The 21,825-nt window shown below is 31.9% G+C and overlaps 1 protein-coding gene across 3 annotated transcripts in view; it reads right to left on the bottom strand.

Moving 5' to 3' along the window:
• Positions 1 to 3,721: 3,721 nt before the first annotated feature.
• Positions 3,722 to 21,825, bottom strand: part of LOC143042319 (uncharacterized) — a 72,024-nt gene continuing 53,920 nt past the window's right edge. For all 3 annotated transcript variants that reach the window (XM_076214587.1, XM_076214589.1, XM_076214590.1), the window contains 3 exons: positions 20,273 to 20,508; positions 19,669 to 19,787; positions 3,722 to 10,838 (listed from right to left, as the gene is read on the bottom strand). In XM_076214587.1, coding sequence (XP_076070702.1) covers positions 10,159 to 10,838; positions 19,669 to 19,787; positions 20,273 to 20,508 — 1,035 coding nt within the window. In that variant the 3' untranslated portion in view covers positions 3,722 to 10,158. The remainder of the gene's footprint in view (positions 10,839 to 19,668; positions 19,788 to 20,272; positions 20,509 to 21,825) is intronic.

Here is a 21,825-nt window from a genome sequence, read left to right as displayed (position 1 = left end):
TGATCATATTAAAGTCATATGCAAAAACCATAAAGGTATTACTTACATTTCTAATATAAACAGTGCGCTTCCAATTCTAAGGATTTGATTGTCAGATTTTATACATTTTTGTAATACATGTTAATTATTTCATACTTCAAATAAAAATGTTGAACTTGCTTTGACATGAGGTTTTTGTCTCATCATTTAAAAGAGGGACGAAAGATACCAAAGGGACAGTCAAACTCATAAATCTAAAACAAACTGACAACGCCATGACTAAAAATGAAAAAGACAAGCAAACAACAGCACACATGACACAACATAGAAAACTAAAGAATAAACAACACGAACCCCACCAAAAAACTAGGGGTGATCTCAGGTGCTCCGGAAATGTCAACTGCTAAAACCTTTAGGTATGACTAATATTTCTTATAGTCATGTGCCGTTTCATAACGTACCAATGCTAAGCATTTATTTTGACGGATTTTATTTAACTTTTATTTCATCTAATTAATTCACTTTTAGCTTACCTTCCTGTATCTACGTACATTTCTTTTCTGTGTTCATTTTTATTTATATCTAACACCTTCATATCTTTGTTTATACAATAAAAAAAAATTGTCTCGCCTACTTCATGAATTAAATACATGTTTTAAGAACTTTAACTTTAACTGCAGACTGTATGTGATGTTAACTGGAAGAAAAACTAGGTCCATATATAAGTAACATACGGAAAAACTGAAAATACATTTTTACTAAATTTCTTTCTAGAAACTAGCTTTTGATCATAAAAAAGCTTATGTCCAAGTTTGGTAGAAATCCAGGACAGTTTAAGAAAGTTATTAAAATTTTGAAAACTTTTACAACAGAGTGAATGTAATGCTTACTGGCAGAAAAACTGAGTCAATTCATAAGTAAAATACGAATAAAAAAAAATTAAAAACAAATATTTCTGGATGCTATATTATGATCGTAAACAAGCTTCTGACCAAGTTTGGTAGAACTCCAGAATAGTTTAAGAAAGTTATTAAAATTTCAAAAACTTCGACCACAGCGTGAATATTTGTGGAAGACGCCGTCGACAGAATGTAGAATCGCTATGTCTGGCTTTTTCGACAAAAATCGAAGGCTCGACAAAAAAAATATCCACATGTCAGAGATGCGTTCTTTATATGTAATACTTGGCTCCTAGTGCTGTTATTTTAAAAATGAAAATATTTGTATGATGTAGCAGGTACTTGCAATGCGCTTTTTTTGCATTAACGTTCGCAATGATATATAAATATAAGGTGCCTAAAATATTTGAAGTCCCATTCAATTTTATGCACTGATAACTTAGTAAAAAGTGAAATCTCAAAAATACCAAAAAACCGAGGAAAATTCAAAACGAAATGTCCCTAATCAAATGGTAAAATTAAAAACTCAAACACATCAAACAAATTGATAACATTGCAAATAATTTAAATCACCGAAAAATAAAATACCAAACGAATCATCTTTTGCATTGAATAAAAAATGCACACCCATCAAAATGAAAAATTCAAGATCAGTGAATATGTAAATATAAAAAAATGCTGAATTCCGATGAAAAGTCAAACGGAATGTCCCTAATCAAATGGCAAAACCAAAAGCTCAAACACATCAAAAACATGGATAACAACTGTTATATTCCTGACTTGTTACAGGGATTTTCTTATGTAGATTTATGTGGATTTAACCAGGTTTTAAAGTTAGCTTAACCTATCACTTGTTTGACAGTCGCATAAAATTCCATTATATTGACAATGATGTGTGAAAATTATAGGTTAAAAAGTCACAAATAGGGGTACAACAGTCAACATTGTGTTATAATCTTAATCATTATAAAAAAACAAATATGTAACAAAGAGCACACAAATATTATTGTTTCTAAAACGGGTAATAAAACGATACAGTGTTTCTTTTAGAAGTCACAAAATTGTCTACAGTAGTATACCGCTGTTCAGAAGTCATAAATCGGATGAGGGAAAACAAATCCGGTTTACAAACTAAAATCGAGGGAAACACATCAACTATGAGAGGAACACAACGAAACAGCAGAAACATTGAAGTGCAACAAAAAGAACCGAGACTGAAACATACAAAGAAACTAACTATAAGATAATAACTGCTTAACGTATAAAAATCATTACCTTATGAAACAAATAATGTTTTTTAATCTAAATTCAGTATTCTTGAAAATGATATTTTTAAATGTGTTGTACTGGTATGTTACACATGTTACAACTGTGTATCCATAAACATCGTCTCTTGGAGTCACCTTGAAATGCACAGCTATAAATGAGATAATCTTGATGCTTAAAATGGAACTTTGCTCAAGCTTCGGACACAAGATAACTAAAAAGTAGAGATGCTAATACACTGTCCCTATGTGTCTTTTTGTGTATGGTCATTAACTATTACTTTTATTAAAGAAAGTCGAACTATGCAAAAGGGATATAGAGGTGATCTGTAAAATTAATTATATCCTGCTCTTTATGTAAAATCGTAAATAAAGGCAACAGTAGTATAACGCTGTTCAAAAGTCATAAATCGATTGAGAGAAAACCTATCCAGGGATTCAAATTAAAAACATGGGAAACACATCAACTTTAAGAGACAACATAAAACAAATGAAAAACAGGATCACTGAAGTGCAACAAAAACAAACACCAACATACACAGACACGAATTATTTGCCCTATTCTGATGTTCCTGACTTTGTGGCTTTCATATATTCGGAAGATAAAATCCTGAAGAGCGCGCCAGACGCATAGAATTTATAAAATTATTTTTTTCTATTTATCATGATTTTTTTTGTGTTCCTATCTAAATGTCAACTGCAAAACCCCATCTAGGTATAACTTATATTTCTTATATTAACACGACACAAGTAGTTTCCTAACCTACCCATGCTGAACTTTTTTTAAACTTTGGAACAATATTTGTAATCTATTTTCATTTGATAATTTTACTTTAAACTTGCGCATAAACTATATCATACATCTTTTATATAACAATGGTTGGAAACATGCTTCTACTGTAAAGAAGTTTTAGATGAAAACGTAATCAATGTTTGCATGACGTTTTCTTGAATTGTCCAATTTTAAGTCTAGGTTTCTACGCCATCAGACAAGGACGACCATAGGCAAATTATGTGTATTTGGTTATTACCTTTAGGTTCTCTTTGGCGATATAGCTATTCATTCTCGTTTCGTGGACATCATTGGTTTCCAAATAATCATCTTTGATCATTCCGGATAAAAGTAAATCCAGAAAAGTTTTAGACATATCTAATTTTAAAAGTGTTATTTTCATTTAACAAACAAGAATGAGAAATATGTACATATTATGTATGTTTGTTTTGTTCACACATTGTTGTCAATATAATGGAATTGTATGTAACTCTCATAGAAGTGAGAGGTTTAACTAGCTATAAAACAGGTTTAATCCATCATTTTCTACATAAGAAAATTTATATACCAAGTCAAATTATGACAGTTATCAATTTGTTTGATGTGTATGAGTTTTTGATTTTGTCATTTGATAAGGAATTTTCCTTTTTGAATTTTTCTCTGAGTCTAGTATTTTTGTGATTGTGCTTTTCATTGATGTGGAAGGTGCAGACACAAGGTGTCCATGATTTTGTGTGGAGGTCAAAAGATATCTGTACGATCAAAACAAGTTATGTTTGACAAAATATACTATAAACTAACAGATATATGCTGAGCATTTTTATTAATAAATAAATCATACAAAAATATTACACAACCAATATGTAACAGATCTGAATAGAATTTTATGAAATTGAGCTCACAGTTATGAAAAATCTTTGATACTATATTCTGTACAATTATATATAATTTCAAATAGAGAGAATATTTGTTTTCAGATGATTGCAGTGATATTGAGCAAATAAAAAAAAATCAAGCATATGATAATTAAACCATTAATCTTCCGTTTAACTTGAAAATTCTTAAAATATGACAGGTTTAGACTTTTTTTTGGAAAGATTTCAAGTCTTAGTTATTTTGGACAGTCAGAAGTGGAACAACACTGTTTTGGAGATTTAGATTTAGAGGAAGGTGAGACGGTTTCATGAAAAATATGAAGACAGAAAGAATCTTACTGTTCCTTTTCTTGTAAAAATTAATAATTATCTTCAAAGATTTTCTTGCTCCCCAAAAGTGATATGCACAATCAATTCCTTTAAAAATATATATGTGAATGAACTTCTAATAAAAAGCACACTTCCCCTTATAAAATATTTCTGTTAGAATTAATACCTTTACTCAGATATTTCTAATTTTATGATATGTGACAAAGAAAACTTTAAATTTGTTACCAAACATGAGTTATAGAAACTTGCACAATAAAAACAATTTATGCAAATGCATTTCTTTTAATTAGACTGTACGTACCAATAACTTACTTTTCATTTATATAAAGGATATGAGAACAAGCACTTTGAACTTGATAATTGAATGATATATCACACATGATTGTGTTGAAGAGTTTATTGAAACAAATGAGTATCCAAATGGAGGTTTTGTTTCTCATCAGCAAATTTTCAAATTGTTAAGGGCTAGTCCATTAAAATGTATATTGGAGGACAAGATGGGACTTTCAAAATATCCCTAAAACCAAGAACCATTTTTTAAAAATAATTATGCATAACGGTAAAAGACACATACTGAAAAAAGATCCATGGCCAACATTCAGTAACTAAACTTCCTTTCTACCCTCTCACATACATTTTAATGGAATAGCCCTAAGGAAATGCAGTTAACATATTGTTAAAGATTAATTTTTGGGGGAAATTTGTTTTAAAATTGACTAGCAGAAATTTGTTTTTAAAATAGATGTTTTTGTCATCATATATTCTAACAAAATACAGTAACTTTTATAAAATTCTAACGATACTATAAAAAGCCTTAATCCAATTTGAACAGAACTTTGTTTTTAAGATCCATCTTATAACCAAAAGAGGATCAACTCACCACCATGAGCTGTAAAAATGAACAAAAGAAAGCGGTTTTATCTCCTATCATAAAACTAAATGAAAAGTGAAATAGGATAATCATTATCACAAGATCTATCTGCAGACCCAATAATATTTCTGTATGATGTGTCATGAAATGTACCAAATTTAAATACAAGAGGCACCAATAAATAAACATGTGAGCTTCAAATGCATTTCATAATGAGCACCATTTATAAATGTGATCTAGCACTACCTGACAGGGGAGACAACCCCTGGAGTTAAATAATTTGTTATGTCTACAATGAAAATATTATGAATAGAACAATTTATGCAAAATGACAAAAAAGATAGTGCCTTATCTGATTTATTGATATTTTTAAATCAAGTTTTGGTTTAAGAAAATAAATACCATAAAAAATATCTTAAGGTATCCATTTTTCATTTACTTTAAATGCAGAAATTCAGAAAAAATTTATTAAATAATAGTGATTGCAAACATTTTATGAAGATTATTCAGAACTGAAACCATAAATGTGAGTTTTTAATTTAGCAAACATGCTCCTCTCCTTTTTTTTTGCATTTAAGCAAATAATTTCAAAGGTTTCTGAATTTTCAGTTTTCTTTTACAGTGATACATTTGTATTCAAATATGGATACCATAATGTGGTCCCAAAACAATGACGATTAAAAGATAAGAATAATGAACTGTAGATTCAGTATTATTCATTTGATACCAATTTTCATTGATTTCACTGTTACAGTAGAATCACTAATTTAAATGTTTTTCTAATTTTTCTACAGAAATACATGTATGCAAACTTTGTTAAAACAAGACATGTATGCAAACTTTGTTAAAACAAGGCAATCAGATATCAACAAAAATAATAGTTTTCCTCAATCCACGAAAATTGGTACCCAAAAAAATAAATGAATCTACAGTAAAATCATGTTGTAATCATTAACAACAAAATGAAAATTATATTTTTTAAATTTATGACATTTTCCATACAAACAAAAAAGTCTCAATTGTACTTGAGCTCATAAACCAAATCTAAATTGTTTTAAAGTATCTTATTACATAAATCTTTTTACACTTGAAAAACTGATGTATATATTTCATATGTAATTATTCTTATAGAAAAATGTCGACTTCGCATAAAATTTTCTTTCAAAAACATCATCTACAAAAAATATGAATAAGACTTGAGAATTAAGTTTTGAAAATACTTTTTTATTGCCACTTTTATCTATACTGTGAATCATGTTCAATTGACATTATGCATAATTGCTTTTATTAATATTATAAGCTAATTGTCCCATTTCAATTTTTGCAAACAGGTTATCCATTTATAATGAGCATTGTAACATGGTTTCAAGTTCATAGTAAACTTTCTTATACTCAAACTTTATCTGACCAATGGACAGACAAATGACTGCAAAACAGTACGGCTCTCTTCTACAGAGAACAGTATATTACAGTGTAACCTGTGTTATCCGACACACTAGGGGATGAGGAAAAAATGTCAGATTAAGCAGGGTGTCCGAATACTCCATGTTATTCTACAAGGATAGCAGTGTTCTCCCCAGAAATTTTGGATAGCATCAGATTTGGCGTAAAAAAAATAAACCTTATATTTTTTAATGTCATTTGTCGTGTTGCCGTAATGCTCTATTTCTTTTATGTTAGATGTTTAATTGTTAAATTCATAACTGAGAATACATATGACTATACCCATGTTGTCATAGGTATATTTTGGAACTATGAAAATCAAGTTGGTTAATGCAGGATGTTGGAATACTCAGGTGTCGGATAAGACAGGTTACACTGTAATATGAAAAATCTTTCCATTATTCATAAAATCTTGAAAGCAATCAAATGTTTTTTTGGATGCATGAATATTACAACATGTAACTACATTTTTAACACAAAAAGAATCAAACAAAACAGCTATACCATAACTAACAATAACAAATATCACAGAGGTTTGTGTCAAGGCAGTAAAATCATCGAACGTAACATAAGCTCAATTGACAACTTTCGAGTACGGTGCATTTCCGTCGTATATTTTGGTTTAAGTGAACACCACTTGTGTGGTAAGAGGCTTTGTCACTTCCGTTCCCATTTTGAGCGAGTGGTTGGAAAACTATAATACTATATTGCATTAATTATTCTGAAAATTGAATTCTAATAATTGACAATCAGCACTTGTTTCATTAGGGAATTGTGATTTTGAATACATCCAGAACAAGTATTATTTCTAGTTTATCCTGAAAAATGACGATCACAAAGACAAGACACTTGATGAAGGTTAATAGTGCAGGGATACAGGTGATCCCCTCTATCTGGTAAATGACGCCTTAAAGGAGATGAAGGTTAATAGTGCAGGGATACAGGCGATCCCCTCTATCTGGTAAATGACGCCTTAAAGGAGAATGAGGCATATTTTTAGGTTATATCAGGATAAATTTCACAATGGATCTAAATACGTGTGAAATAATTCCTACTGAGTGTTAGCATTTTCCAAAATTTGATTGAATTTAAAGGTTTCATAAGTTAGAGTTTGACAATCATATAGTTGCATTTCAAAGACAAAATCAGTTTATACTATATTGTTTGAATATTTTTGTTTCTTTATGTATCAGTTAAGAATGCTCTGTCCTAACAATAACAATTAAAATACTGTAAGTTCAGAAATTATTGCGTGCATTTATTATTGCGATTTTGTCATTTTAGAGTAAAATGCTATTTTGATATTTGCATTATTGAAAATAATTTCAAATTTCAAGTTTAAATAATTGCAATTATAACCCACTTGCATTTTTAGCAATAATAAAAACATCGCAACAATTTCCGAATTTACAGCCGTCAATACCGAACTACAAACAACAAGAGGCTGTCACAACGACAGCAAACCGGATTTATTAACATTTATTTGTGTCCTGGCAATATCACAAGAAACATTATTGATGAATGGTGAAAGTGAAAATCGTCAATATCAAATTTGACCTCCATTTTGTCATCAGTATCAACATATTAAAATTTGAAAAGCTTAGATTGAATGGTTCATGAGTAAATGCAATAAAGTGAATGGAAACGCCATTTTACGATCTTTCAAGAACCATAACTCCTGAACGGTAAAAGTCAAAATCGTCATTATTGAACTTGACCTCTATTTTGTCATCAGTAACAACATATAAAAATTTCAAAAGCTTTGGTTGAATGGTTCATGAGAAAATGCACGGACACGACTGGAAACACCATTTTTCAATCTTTCAAGAACCATAACTCCTGAACGGTAAAAGTCAAAATCGTCATTATTGAACTTGACCTCCATTTTGTCATCAGTAACAACATATTTAAATTTGGGAAGCTTTGGTAGAACAGTTCATGTGTAAATACACTGACACGACTGGAAACTCCATTTTTCAATCTTTCAAGAACCATAACTCCTGAACGGTAAAAGTCAAAATCGTCATTATTGAACTTGACCTCCATTTTGTCATCAGTAACAACATATTAAAATTTGGGAAGCTTTGGTAGAACAGTTCATGCGTAAATGCACGGACACGACTGGAAAAACCATTTTTCAATCTTTCAAGAACCATAACTCCTGAACGGTAAAAGTCAAAATCGCCATTATTGAACTTGACCTTCATTTAGTTGTCAGTAACAACATATAAAAATTTTAAAAGCTTTGGTTGAACGGTTCATAAGTTAATCCACGGACAACATTTGATTGCCGCCCGCCCGCCCGACAGCCCGGCCGCCCGCCGTACATCCCCAAATCAATAACCGACATTTTTGTCACAAAAATCCGGTTAAAAATGTGAGGAGACAACATACAAATTATTCCCAATATGAGTATATAAATAAACCAATACCTCTAACATAGAAAGTTTTATAATTTTTATCCAAATGAACTTTCCCAGACAAAGCTTGAATTACTTTCTAACATATTATCGACTGAATAAATAACTTTCTCATGCTAAAATTTTACAGATTTATTTTCTATTGAGCAAAATAAAAAAAAAACATACTAGTTTACTTTAAATTTGAGTTAACTAAAATGTCTATAAAAAATTCAATGCAAGCATGAAAAGTTAGAAAGGGAAAAAGGAAACACTACTATTATGACTAATCTTTGTTGGCTTGGCAAAAACTGTAAAAGTGAAATTACATCACCTGACACATTGCCATTTATTCATAATCTTTTGTAGAACTCATCTGTTTCTCAATATTATGCCACAAAATCATTGGTACGTTTATGTCCACCTTTTTCAAATACATATTCTAAGATTCTATGTAACACAGATAACTTAAAATTCTGTTTCAGATAAATGCTTCAAAAACATAGATGAAACTGTCTATCATAAACACATAACTGATTTTAGAGAGTTAGCTCCCTTAACTCACATTTCCTTATTAATTATACAATGCATGATTTGTTTTTTAAATGATAGTACAATTCAAAGCACCTGATATATCATCATCAAGTTAATTGAGCTAAAAATCAAATGAACGCAGTTCTAAATACAAATCTTAAATTTATAACCTGAATGAAAATATGTGCAAACATGTATCGATTTTGTGATTAAAAATCTACCTTATAAGTAAAAAGTTTAAAAAAAAAAGACTGTTTCCTAAACAATTTTTAAGTCTGAATTGACTTCTATTCAAGTTCTTAACTTCGTTTAAACAATTGTGTACTTATCAAGATACAAAGACAAGAAATTTTAATTCAATGTATTCTCAAATATTGAGAATAACAAAATATAAATAAATGAATAGAATATCTATAGCACTTTCAATTCTCAAATTGAGAATTTTATCCTTTTAACTTTATGATTGAAACTTAAGGTGGTACCCAACACTTTAACTAAAATTAATTTGGCTCGTTTAATTTTCTTAAAATTTTGACAAAGTATTTACTTTGACCCCTTGACAAAAATATAAAAATTTCAAAAAATTTGAACCAACCGTTTAATCAGAAAAATTACACTGGTTATATAGCAGTTTGACAAACACTTATTTTGATCATTGAGAAGCTTAATATTCCCTCATGAACACAACGTCATTAAAACGTTCTGCTGATTTTACAGAGTTATCTCCCTGTAGTGTTAGGTACCACATTAAATTCAAATAAATCAATAACAAAACAATTTGAGTCTTCATGTTAGGAATTTATTAGCTCCCATTTCCCTGTCGAGAACGTTGAGCTTTCTCGATGACCAACTAAGATATCTGATTCTGCGGAAGGACTAGTAGACAGATCCAGAGGCCCATCTTGGATCTTATCATCTTCTTCATTTCCAAGTTTTTCACCACCAATGTCCATTTTGAGCGGTGAATTTGGTGACAGTGAAATAATTACCCCTTCTGTCTGAGTAGAAGTTGAATGCGTAGCAGACGACGGTGTCAGAATTGTTGACGATAACATGGGATTTGATGTAAAGTTCGACACATGTAAAATATTATGGAGAGGATGTATATGCGTTGGCATGCTGTGTGGCATCAGTTTGTTTGGGGACATGCTCATTAGAGGATTGACGGGTGAAGTAGGCGACTGAGTCACTGATGGGATCTGCAACTTCACTGATGGGAAAATCGGCTGCTGTTGTGGCATTGTACTGGAAACTTTAGACTTTTGTTTCCCGTTTTCTTCACGATAATAATGTCCATGTGTCCGTACATGCTTCCTCAGAGAACTAGGATCAGTATAACGTTTATTACATCCTGGCATTTTACAGATGTACGGCTTTTCTTCCTGATGTGTTCGCACATGTTTGAATCGGTCACTAGAATTAGAGTATGCCTTTTGACAGCCTTCCACAGGACAAATATAAGGCTTTTCACCTGGAAAAAATTATCACCATTATTATAATAATATTACATGTTATTCAATACTTACAAAACATTTTCACTTTTATTTATATGATATGTAAGGCATCGGTTTTTGACTAATTTACCCAAAACTATGAATAAAATGGCCTTTTAATGTAAAATGTGTCACTTTCAACATGTTTATGACTTCATCATGTTCATAGTGACATCACAACATATTTTTTCTATACCAAAGTGGATCAAAGTGTTCAGATCACACTATTCATTTCTATTTCTAGAAATAGCTTCATTTTAGTATTAGCATGTTATACCGTACAAAGCATTTTCAGATTTTTTAGTTCTTTAAATTCCTTTTCAATGAATAACTAAATATAATATTTTTACAAAAATTTACTTAGTATGTAATTTTTGTCATATTTTTTCCCAAAAACTAGAAATCAGAATTTCATGGAATTTGCTATCAAGCTTCATGAAAGCCTGCTTTACCAGGTTATATGTTTTCACTGCATCACAAAGAAGCAAAATACCAATTTTTAGACAAACATGAAACCTGAATACTGAGAGTGAAAAGAGGTTAAGGTCCTTTCCTGGCAATCAACTGTTTAGTGTGGCATTAGGTATTTTCTTTTTTTTTTAATTTCTTTTTTTTTTGGAAACGGCTGTTAATTGCATTAATTGTTGATAAATAGCTTTAATTCCAGATACACAAACATGTACTGTAATTTTAGAACAGAAATTATCGAGTGCATTTATTATTGCGATTTTGTCACTTTAGACTAAAATTGCGATTTTAATTTTTGCAACATTTAAAAAAACCCTGATTAATTCATATAAAAAAATTCAAAATTGCGAGTTTAAATTATTACAATTATAACCCTGTTGCCACATTATTTATGTATGTGCCTGTCCCACGTCAGGAGCCTGTAATTCAGTGGTTGTCGTTTGTTTATGTGTTACATATTTGTTTTTCGTTCATTTTTTTTACATTAATAAGGCCGTTAGTTTTCTCGTTTGAATTCGTTTTACATTGTCTTATCGGGGCCTATTATAGCTGACTATGCGGTATGGGCTTTGCTCATTGTTGAAGGCTGTATGGTGACCTATAGTTGTTAATGTCTGTGTCATTTTGGTCTTTTGTGGATAGTTGTCTCATTGGCAATCATACCACATCTTCTTTTTTTATATTATAGTATCTCATAACATGGTATCATCTTGAATATTCATAAAATAATTCCAGCTTAGTTTTAAACAGCTATCAATTAATAAATCAAATATAACCTTGTATGAAATCAAGGGGAGACAACCAACAAATTACTGGTTTTTAGGCTATTTTGAAGAACAAAAAAAAATAGAAAAGTCATTTCTCATAATATAATTCTAGAAATAAAATTGTCCTGAAATTTGGACACAAGCTTCATTTTAGTATTAGCATGTTATACCGTACACAGCATTTTCAGATTTTTTAGTTCTTTAAATTCCTTTTCAATGAATAACTAAATATAATATTTTTACAAAAATTTACTTAGTATGTAATTTTTGTCATATTTTTTCCCAAAAACTAGAAATCAGAATTTCATGGAATTTGCTATCAAGCTTCATGAAAGCCTGCTTTACCAGGTTATATGTTTTTACTGCATCACAAAGTAGCTAAATACCAATTTTTAGACAAACATGAAACCTGAATACTGGGAGTGAAAAGAGGTTAAGACCCTTTCCTGGCAATCAACTGTTTAATGTGGCATTAGGTATTTTCTTTTTTTTTAATTTCCTTTTTTTTGGAAACATCTGTTAATTGCATTAATTGTTGATAAATAGCTTTAATTCCAGATACACAAACATGTACTGTAATTTTAGAACAGAAATTATTGAGTGCATCTATTATTGCGATTTTAATTTTTGCAACATTGACAAAAATCCTGATTAATTCATATAAAAAACTAGAGGCTCTAAAGAGCCTGTGTCGCTCACCTTGGTCTATGTGAATCTTAAACAAAGGAAGCAGATGGACTCATGACAAAATTGTGTTTTGGTGATGGTGATGTGTTTGTACGTCTTACTTTACTGAACATTCTTGCTGCTTACAGTTATCTCTATCTATAATGAACTTGGCCCAGTAGTTTCAGTGGAAAATGTTAGTAAAAATTTACAAATATTATAAAAATTGTTAAAAATTGACTATAAAGGACAATAACTCCTTAGGGGGTCAATTGACCATGGCAGCCATCTTGGTTGGAGGGCCGAGTCACCGGACACATTTTTTGAACTAGATACCCCAAAGATGATTGTGGCCAAGTTTGGATTAATTTGGCCCAGTAGTTTCAGAGGAGAAGATTTTTGTAAAAGATTACTAAGATTTACGAACTAGAGGCTCTAAAGAGCCTGTGTCGCTCACCTTGGTCTATGTGAATATTAAAGGAAGCAGATGGATTCATGACAAAATTGCGTTTTGGTGATGGTGATGTGTTTGTACATCTTACTTTGCTGAACATTCTTGCTGCTTAAAATTATCTCTATCTATAATGAACTTGGCCCATTAGTTTCAGTGGAAAATGTTAGTAAAAATTTACAAATTTTATTAAAATTGTTAAAAATTGACTATAAAGAACAATAACTCCTAAGGGGGTCAATTGACCATTTCGGTCATGTTGACTTATTTGTAAATCTTACTTTGGTGAACATTATTGCTGTTTATAGTTTATCTCTATCTATAATAATATTCAAGATAATAACCAAAAACAGCAAAATTTCCTTAAAATTACTAATTCAGGGCCAGCAACCCTACAACGGGTTGTCCAATTCATCTGAAAATTTCAGGGCAGATAGATCTTGAACTGATAAACAATTTTACCCCATGTCAGATTTGCTCTAAATGCTTTGGGTTTTGAGTTATAAGCCAAAAACTGCATTTTACCCCATGTTCTATTTTTAGCCATGGCGGCCATCTTGGTTTGATGGCCGGGTCACCGGACACATTTTTCAAACTACTAACCCAAAAGATGATTGTGGCCAAGTTTGGATTAATTTGGCCCAGTAGTTTCAGAGGAGAAGATTTTTGTAAAATATTACTAAGATTTACGAAAAATGGTTAAAAATTGACTATAAAGGGCAATAACTCCTAAAGGGGTCAACTGACCATTTCAGTCATGTTGACTTATTTGTAAATCTTACTTTGCTGAACATTATTGCTGTTTACTGTTTATCTCTATCTATAATAATATTCAAGATAATAACCAAAAACAGCAAAATTTCCTTAAAATTACTAATTCAGGGGCAGCAACCCAACAACGGGTTATCCGATTCATCTGAAAATTTCAGGGCAGATAGATCTTCACCTGTTTAACAATTCTACCCCATGTCAGATTTGCTCTAAATGCTTTGGTTTTTGAGTTATAAGCCAAAAACTGCATTTTACCCCTATGTTCTATTTTTAGCCATGACGGCCATCTTGGATGGTTGGCCGGGTCACCGGACACATTTTTTAAACTAGATACCCCAATGATGATTGTGGCCAAGTTTGGTTTAATTTGGCCCAGTAGTTTCAGAGGAGAAGATTTTTGTAAAAGTTAACGACGACGACAGACGACGGACGACGACGGACGCCGGACGCCAAGTGATGAGAAAAGCTCACTTGGCCTTTTAGGCCAGGTGAGCTAAAAATGGTTAAAAATTGACTATAAAGGGCAACAACTCCTAAAGGGGTCAACTGACCATTTCGGTCATGTTGACTTATTTGTAAATCTAACTTTGCTGAACATTATTGCTGTTAACAGTTTATCTCTATCTATAATAATATTCAAGATAATAACCAAAACAAGAGGCTGTCACAACAACAGCAAACCGGATTTATTAATATTTATTTGTGTCCTGGCAATATCACAAGAACCATTACTGATGAATGGTGAAAGTGAAAATCATCAATATCAAATTTGACCTCCATTTTGTCATCAGTATCAACATCTTAAAATTTGAAAAGCTTATAATATTAGATTGAATGGTTCATGAGTAAATGCAACAACGTGATAAACGCCATTTCACAATCTTTCAAGAACCATAACTCCTGAACGGTAAAAGTCAAAATCGACATTATTGAACTTGACCTCTAATTTGCCATCAGTAACAACATATAAAAATTTCAAAAGCTTTGGTTGAATGGTTCATGAGAAAATGCAGGGACATGACTGGAAACACCATTTTCCAATCTTTCAAGAACCATAACTCCTGAACGGTAAAAGTCAGAATCGTCATTATTGAACTTGACCTCTATTTTGTCATCAGTAACAACATATTAAAATTTGGGAAGCTTTGGTAAAACAGTTCATGCGTAAATGCACGGACACGACTGGAAACACCATTTTTCAATCTTTCAAGAACCATAACTCCTGAACGGTAAAAGTCAAAATTGTCATTATTGAACTTGACCTCCATTTTGTCATCAGTAACAACATATTAAAATTTGGGAAGCTTAGGTAGAACAGTTCATGCGTAAATGCACGGACACGACTGGAAACTCCATTTTTCAATCTTTCAAGAACCATAACTCCTGAACGGTAAAAGTCAAAATCGCCATTATTGAACTTGACCTCCATTTTGTCATCAGTAACAACATATTAAAATTTGGGAAGCTTAGGTAGAACAGTTCATGCGTAAATGCACGGACACGACTGGAAACTCCATTTTTCAATCTTTCAAGAACCATAACTCCTGAACAGTAAAAGTCAAAATCGCCATTATTGAACTTGACCTTCATTTAGTTGTCAGTAACAACATATTAAAATTTTAAAAACTTTGGTTGAACGGTTCATGAGTTAATGCACGGACAACATTTGATTGCCGCCCGCCCGCCGTACATCCCCAAATCAATAACCGACATTTTTGTCACAAAAATCCGGTTAAAAACAGTAAAATTTCCTTAAAATTACCAATTTAGGGGCAGCAACCCAACAACCGATTGTCCGATTCATCTGAAAATTTCAGGGCAAATAAATCTTGACCTGATAAACAATTTTACCCCTGTCAGATTTGCTCTTAAGGCTTTGGTTTTTGAGTTATAAGCCAAAAACTGCATTTTCACTCCTATGTTCTATTTTTAGACATGGTGGCCATCTTGGTTGGATGGCCGGGTCACCGGACACATTTTTTGAACAAGATACCCCAAAGATGATTGTGGCCAAGTTTGGATTAATTTGGCCCAGTAGTTTCAGAGGAGAAGATTTTTGTAAAAGTTACTAAGATTTACGAAAAATGGTTAAAAATTGACTATAAAGGGCAATAACTCCTAAAGGGGTCAACTGACCATTTCGGTCATGTTGACTTATTTGTAAATCTAACTTTGCTGAACATTATTGCTGTTAACAGTTTATCTTTATGTATAATAATATTCAAGATAATAACCAAAAACAGTAAAATTTCCTTAAAATTACCAAATTTGGGGCAGCAACCCAACAACGGGTTGTCCGATTCATCTGAAAATTTCAGGGCAGATAGATCTTGACCTGATGAACAATTTTACCCCTGTCAGATTTGCTCTAAATGCTTTGGTTTTTGAGTTATAAGCCAAAAACTGCATTTTACCCCTATGTTCTATTTTTAGCCATGGCGGCCATCTTGGTTGGATGGCTGAGTCACCGGACACATTTTTTAAACTAGATACCCCAAAGATGATTGTAGCCAAGTTTGGATTAATTTGGCCCAGTAGTTTCAGAGGAGAAGATTTTTGTAAAAGATTACTAAGATTTACGAACTAGAGGCTCTAAAGAGCCTGTGTTGCTCACCTTGGTCTATGTGAATATTAAACAATGGACACAGATGGATTCATGACAAAATTGTGTTTTGGTGATGGTGATGTGTTTGTAGATCTTACTTTACTAAACATTCTTGCTGCTTACAATTATCTCTATCTATAACAGTACTTTCTGTGGAAAATGTTATTGAAAATCTTCAAATTTTAAGAAAATTGTTAAAAATTGACTATGAAGTGCAATAACTCCTTAGGGGGTCAATTGACTATTTTGGTCATACTGACTTATTTTTAGTTCTTACTTTGCTGTACATTATTGCTGTTTACAGTTTATCTCTATCTATAATAATATTCAAGATAATAACAAAAAAACAGCAAAATTTCCTCAAAATTACCAATTCAGGGGCAGCAACCTTACAACCGATTATCCGATTCATCTGAAAATTCCAGGGCAGATAGATCATGACCTGATCAACAATTTTACTTCCTGTCAGATTTGCTCTTAATGCTTTGGTTTTTGAGTTATAAGCCAAAAACTGCATTTTACCCCAATGTTCTATTTTTAGCCATGGCGGCCATCTCGGTTTGTGAGCCGAGTTACCGGACACATTTTTTTAACTAGATACCCCAATGATGATTATGGCTAAGTTTGGTTAAATTTGGCCAAGTAGTCAAGAGGAGAAGATTTTTCTAAAAGATTACTAAGATTTACGAAAAATGGTTAAAAATTGACTATAAAGGGCAATTACTCCTAAAGTAGTCAACTGACCATTTTGGTCATGTTGACTTATTTGTAGATCTTACTTTGCTGAACATTATTGCTGTTTACAGTTTATCTCTATCTATAATAATATTCAAGATAATAACCAACAAGAGGCTGTCACAACGACAGCAAACCGGATTTATTAACATTTATTTGTGTCCTGGCTATATCACAAGAACCATTACTGATGAATGGTGAAATTGAAAATCGTCAATATCAAATTTGACCTCCATTTTGTCATCAGTATCAACATATTAAAATTTGAAAAGCTTAGATTGAATGGTTCATGAGTAAATGCAACAACCTGAATGGAAACGCCATTTTACGATCTTTCAAGAACCATAACTCCTGAACGGTAAAAGTCAAAATCGTCATTATTGAACTTGACATCTATTTTGTCATCAGTAACAACATATTAAAATTTCAAAAGCTTTGGTTGAATGGTTCATGAGAAAATGCACGGACACGACGGGAAAAACCATTTTTCAATCTTTCAAGAACCATAACTCCTGAACGGTAAAAGTCAAAATCGTCATTATTAAACTTGACCTCCATTTTGTCATCAGTAACAGCATATTAAAATTTCGGAAGCTTTGGTAGAACAGTTCATGCATAAATGCATGGACACGACTGGAAACTCCATTTTTCAATCTTTCAAGAACCATAACTCCTGAACGGTAAAAGTCAAATTCGTCATTATTGAACTGACCTCCATTCTTTCATTAGTAACAACATATTAAAATTTGGGAAGCTTTGGTAGAACAGTTCATGCAAAAATGCATGGACACGACTGGAAACTCCATTTTTCAATCTTTCAAGAACCATAACTCCTGAACGGTAAAAGTCAAAATCGTCATTATTGAACTTGACCTCCATTTTGTCTACAGTAACAGCATATTAAAATTTCGGAAGCTTTGGTAGAACAGTTCATGCATAAATGCATGGACACGACTGGAAACTCCATTTTTCAATCTTTCAAGAACCATAACTCCTGAACAGTAAAAGTCAAAATCGCCATTATTGAACTTGACCTTCGTATAGTTGTCAGTAATAACATTTTAAAATTTTAAAAGCTTTGGTTGAACGGTTCATGAGTTAATGCACGGACAACATTTGATTGCCGGCCGGCCGCCCGCCCGACAGCCCGACCGCCCGCCTGCGCGCCCGCCGTACATCCCCAAATCAATAACCGACATTTTTGTCACAAAAATCCGGTTAAAAACAGCAAAATTTCCTTAAAATTACCATTTCAAGGGCAGCAACCCAACAACAAAATGTCCGATTCATCTGAAAATTTCAGGGCAGATAGATCTTGACCTAATGAACAATTTTACCCCTTTTCAGATTTTCCCTTAAATGCTTTGGTTTTTGAGTTATAAGCCAAAAACTGCATTTTACCCCTATGTTCTATTTTTAGCCATGGCGGCCATCTTGGTTGGTTGGCCGGGTCACCGGACATATTTTTTAAATTAGATACCCCAATGATGATTATGGCCAAGTTTGGTTAAATTTGGCCCAGTAGTTTCAGAGAAGATTTTTGTAAAAGATTACTAAGATTTACGAAAAATGGTTAAAAATTGACTATAAAGGGCAATAACTCCTAAAGTGGTCAACTGACCATTTTGGTCATGTTGACTTATTTGTAGATCTTACTTTGCTGAACATTATTGCTGTTTACAGTTTATCTATATCTATAATAATATTCAAGATAATAACCAAAAACAGCAAAATTTCCTTAAAATTACCAAATTTGGGGCAGCAACCCAACAACGGGTTGTCCGATTCATCTGAAAATTTCAGGGCAGATAGATCTTGACCTTATAAACAATTTTACCCATTGTCAGATTTGCTCTAAATGCTTTGGTTTTTGAGTTATAAGCCAAAAACTGCATTTTACCCCTATGTTCTATTTTTAGCCATGGCGGCCATCTTGGTTGGTTGGCCGGGTCACCGGACATATTTTTTAAAGTAGATACCCCCAAAGATGATTGTGGCCAAGTTTGGTTTAATTTGGCCCAGTAGTTTCAGAGGAGAAGACTTTTGTAAAAGTTAACAACGACGGACGACGACGGACGCAAAGTGATGGGAAAAGCTCACTTGGCCCTTTGGGCCAGGTGAGCTAAAAATCAAATTTTGAGTTTAAATTATTACAATTATAACCCTGTTGCAATATTCGCAATAATAAAAACATTGCAATAATTTCTGAATTTACAGTATGCTTTTTAAAGTTTTTTTCTTAGTTTTCCTGGTTGGAAAATCATATGTACTATGACTTTCCAGTAGGTTTTCTGTTGTGGATAAAATAAGTTCTGCATTCATGCCATACTTTTACAAATAAATACCTGTATGCGATCTGTAGTGGATTTTTAAGTTCTCCAGTCGGGAGAAACATTTACCACACAATTTACAACTGTGTGGCTTCTCATTTGTGTGGGTTCTGATATGGATCAGCATTTTATACCTGGAAGTATACAAAATATATTCTCAGTAACAAAAGAAAACTTACAAACTCTCTTTAATTCTTTACAGGAAAAAAATTTCAATTGCATTCAACTTTTTTAAAATTTATTGAAATGAGACACAATATTGCTTGAATCGTGCAGATCAAATTCTGTGAAAAAGACCATCTATTAAATTCTGACTTTTAACTTCTTAAGATGTATCTTAACATCTAACACATTAAAAATTCAACTGAATAATGCAAATTCAGAGTGGAAATAATGCTCTTATAGTATCTCATAACATGGTATCATCTTGAATATTCATAAAATAATTCCAGCTTAATTTTAAACAGCTATCAATTAATAAATCAAATATAACCTTGTATGAAATCAAGGGGAGACAACCAACAAATTACTGGTTTAGTGAAAAGCAATTATTATCTCCCTTTACATAACTAAGGGTAGATAACCAAGCAGAGATTCTGGTTAAAAAAAAAAGAATTACCTTGCATTAAACCCTTTGCCTTTTCGCGGACATCCATCCCATTTACACTGGTAGTCAACATCTGGTCGCTCAACCTTGACATGGTGGTCGTTGACATGGCTCACCAAGTCGTCCATATTAGAGAAGGTTTGATCACATTTGAGCCAGTGACAGTCAAACATTATCTGTGGAGACAACTGTTTAGGACTTGATAATGAGCCAGATTCTGAATTCTGACTTGGAGGGGACGGAGAACACTGAAATAATAAAAAAAAAAGTTACAAATCTATAAAATGGTATCATAGAACAATATCAGAAATTATAAATTTCCTGTTTCTAAATGTAATTGAACATTTATTTTCAGAAGGTAATTGTAAATTTACTGTTTCAGAATGTAATTGTAAATTTACTGTTTCAGAATGTAATTGTAAATTTACTATTTCAGAATATAACTGTAAATTTAATGTTTTAGAATGAAATCATAAATTTAGTTTCAGAATGTTATTCTAAATTTACTGTTTCATAATGTAATCACAAATTTAGTTACAGAATCTGAATGTAATTGTAAATTTGCTGCTTCAGAATATGATTGTAAATTTACTGTTTCAAAATGTAATTGTAAATTAACTGTTTCAGATTGTAATTGTAAATTTACTGTTTCAGAATGAAATTGTAAGTTCACTGGTTCAGAATGTACATGTAAATTTACTGTTTCCGAATATAAACAACTATGGGCAGGTTTCATTGTTTGAACTGCTGAACTTATTTCGTCAACATATGATTTTGTAGTATTGTGAAAGTCTGTATGCAAGCTAGCCTAAACAAAATTGTATTTAATTAAAATCATTTAAATTCATGGTTTATCATCTAAATTTTCAAATTCTACAAAAGTTGATGCCTAACAAATAATAATGAATCCAATAGTAGAAAGATCAAAGAAAATTGTAACAAAATGGGGATAAACAGTAAAATCACAAAAATACTGAACTCCCAAAAAAAATCAAAAAGGAAAGTCCCTAATCAAATGGCAAATTAAAAGGCTCAAACTCATCAAACAAATGGATAACAACTGTCATATTCCTGACTTTCCGAAACTAGAGGCTCTAAAGAGCCTGTGTCGCTCACCTTGGTCTATGTGAATATTAAACAAAGGAAGCAGATGGATTCATGACAAAATTGTGTTTTGGTGATGGTGATGTGTTTGTACGTCTTACTTTACTGAACATTCTTGCTGCTTACAGTTATCTCTATCTATAATGAACTTGGCCCAGTAGTTTCAGTGGAAAATGTTAGTAAAAATTTACAAATTTTATAAAAATTGTTAAAAATTGACTATAAAGGACAATAACTCCTTAGGGGGTCAATTGACCTTTTCAGTCATGTTGACTTATTTGTAAATCTTACTTTGCTGTACATTATTGCTGTTTAAAGTTTATCTCTATCTATAATAATATTCAAGATAATAACCCAAAACAGTAAAATTTCCTTAAAATTACCAATTTAGGGGCAGCAACCCAACAACGGGTTGTCCGATTCATCTGAAAATTTCAGGGCAGATAGATTTTGACCTGATA

This window comes from Mytilus galloprovincialis, chromosome 8 (assembly GCF_965363235.1).
Source record: "Mytilus galloprovincialis chromosome 8, xbMytGall1.hap1.1, whole genome shotgun sequence".
NCBI lineage: Eukaryota > Metazoa > Mollusca > Bivalvia > Mytilida > Mytilidae > Mytilus > Mytilus galloprovincialis.
This window is presented reverse-complemented; position numbering and strand designations above follow the sequence as displayed.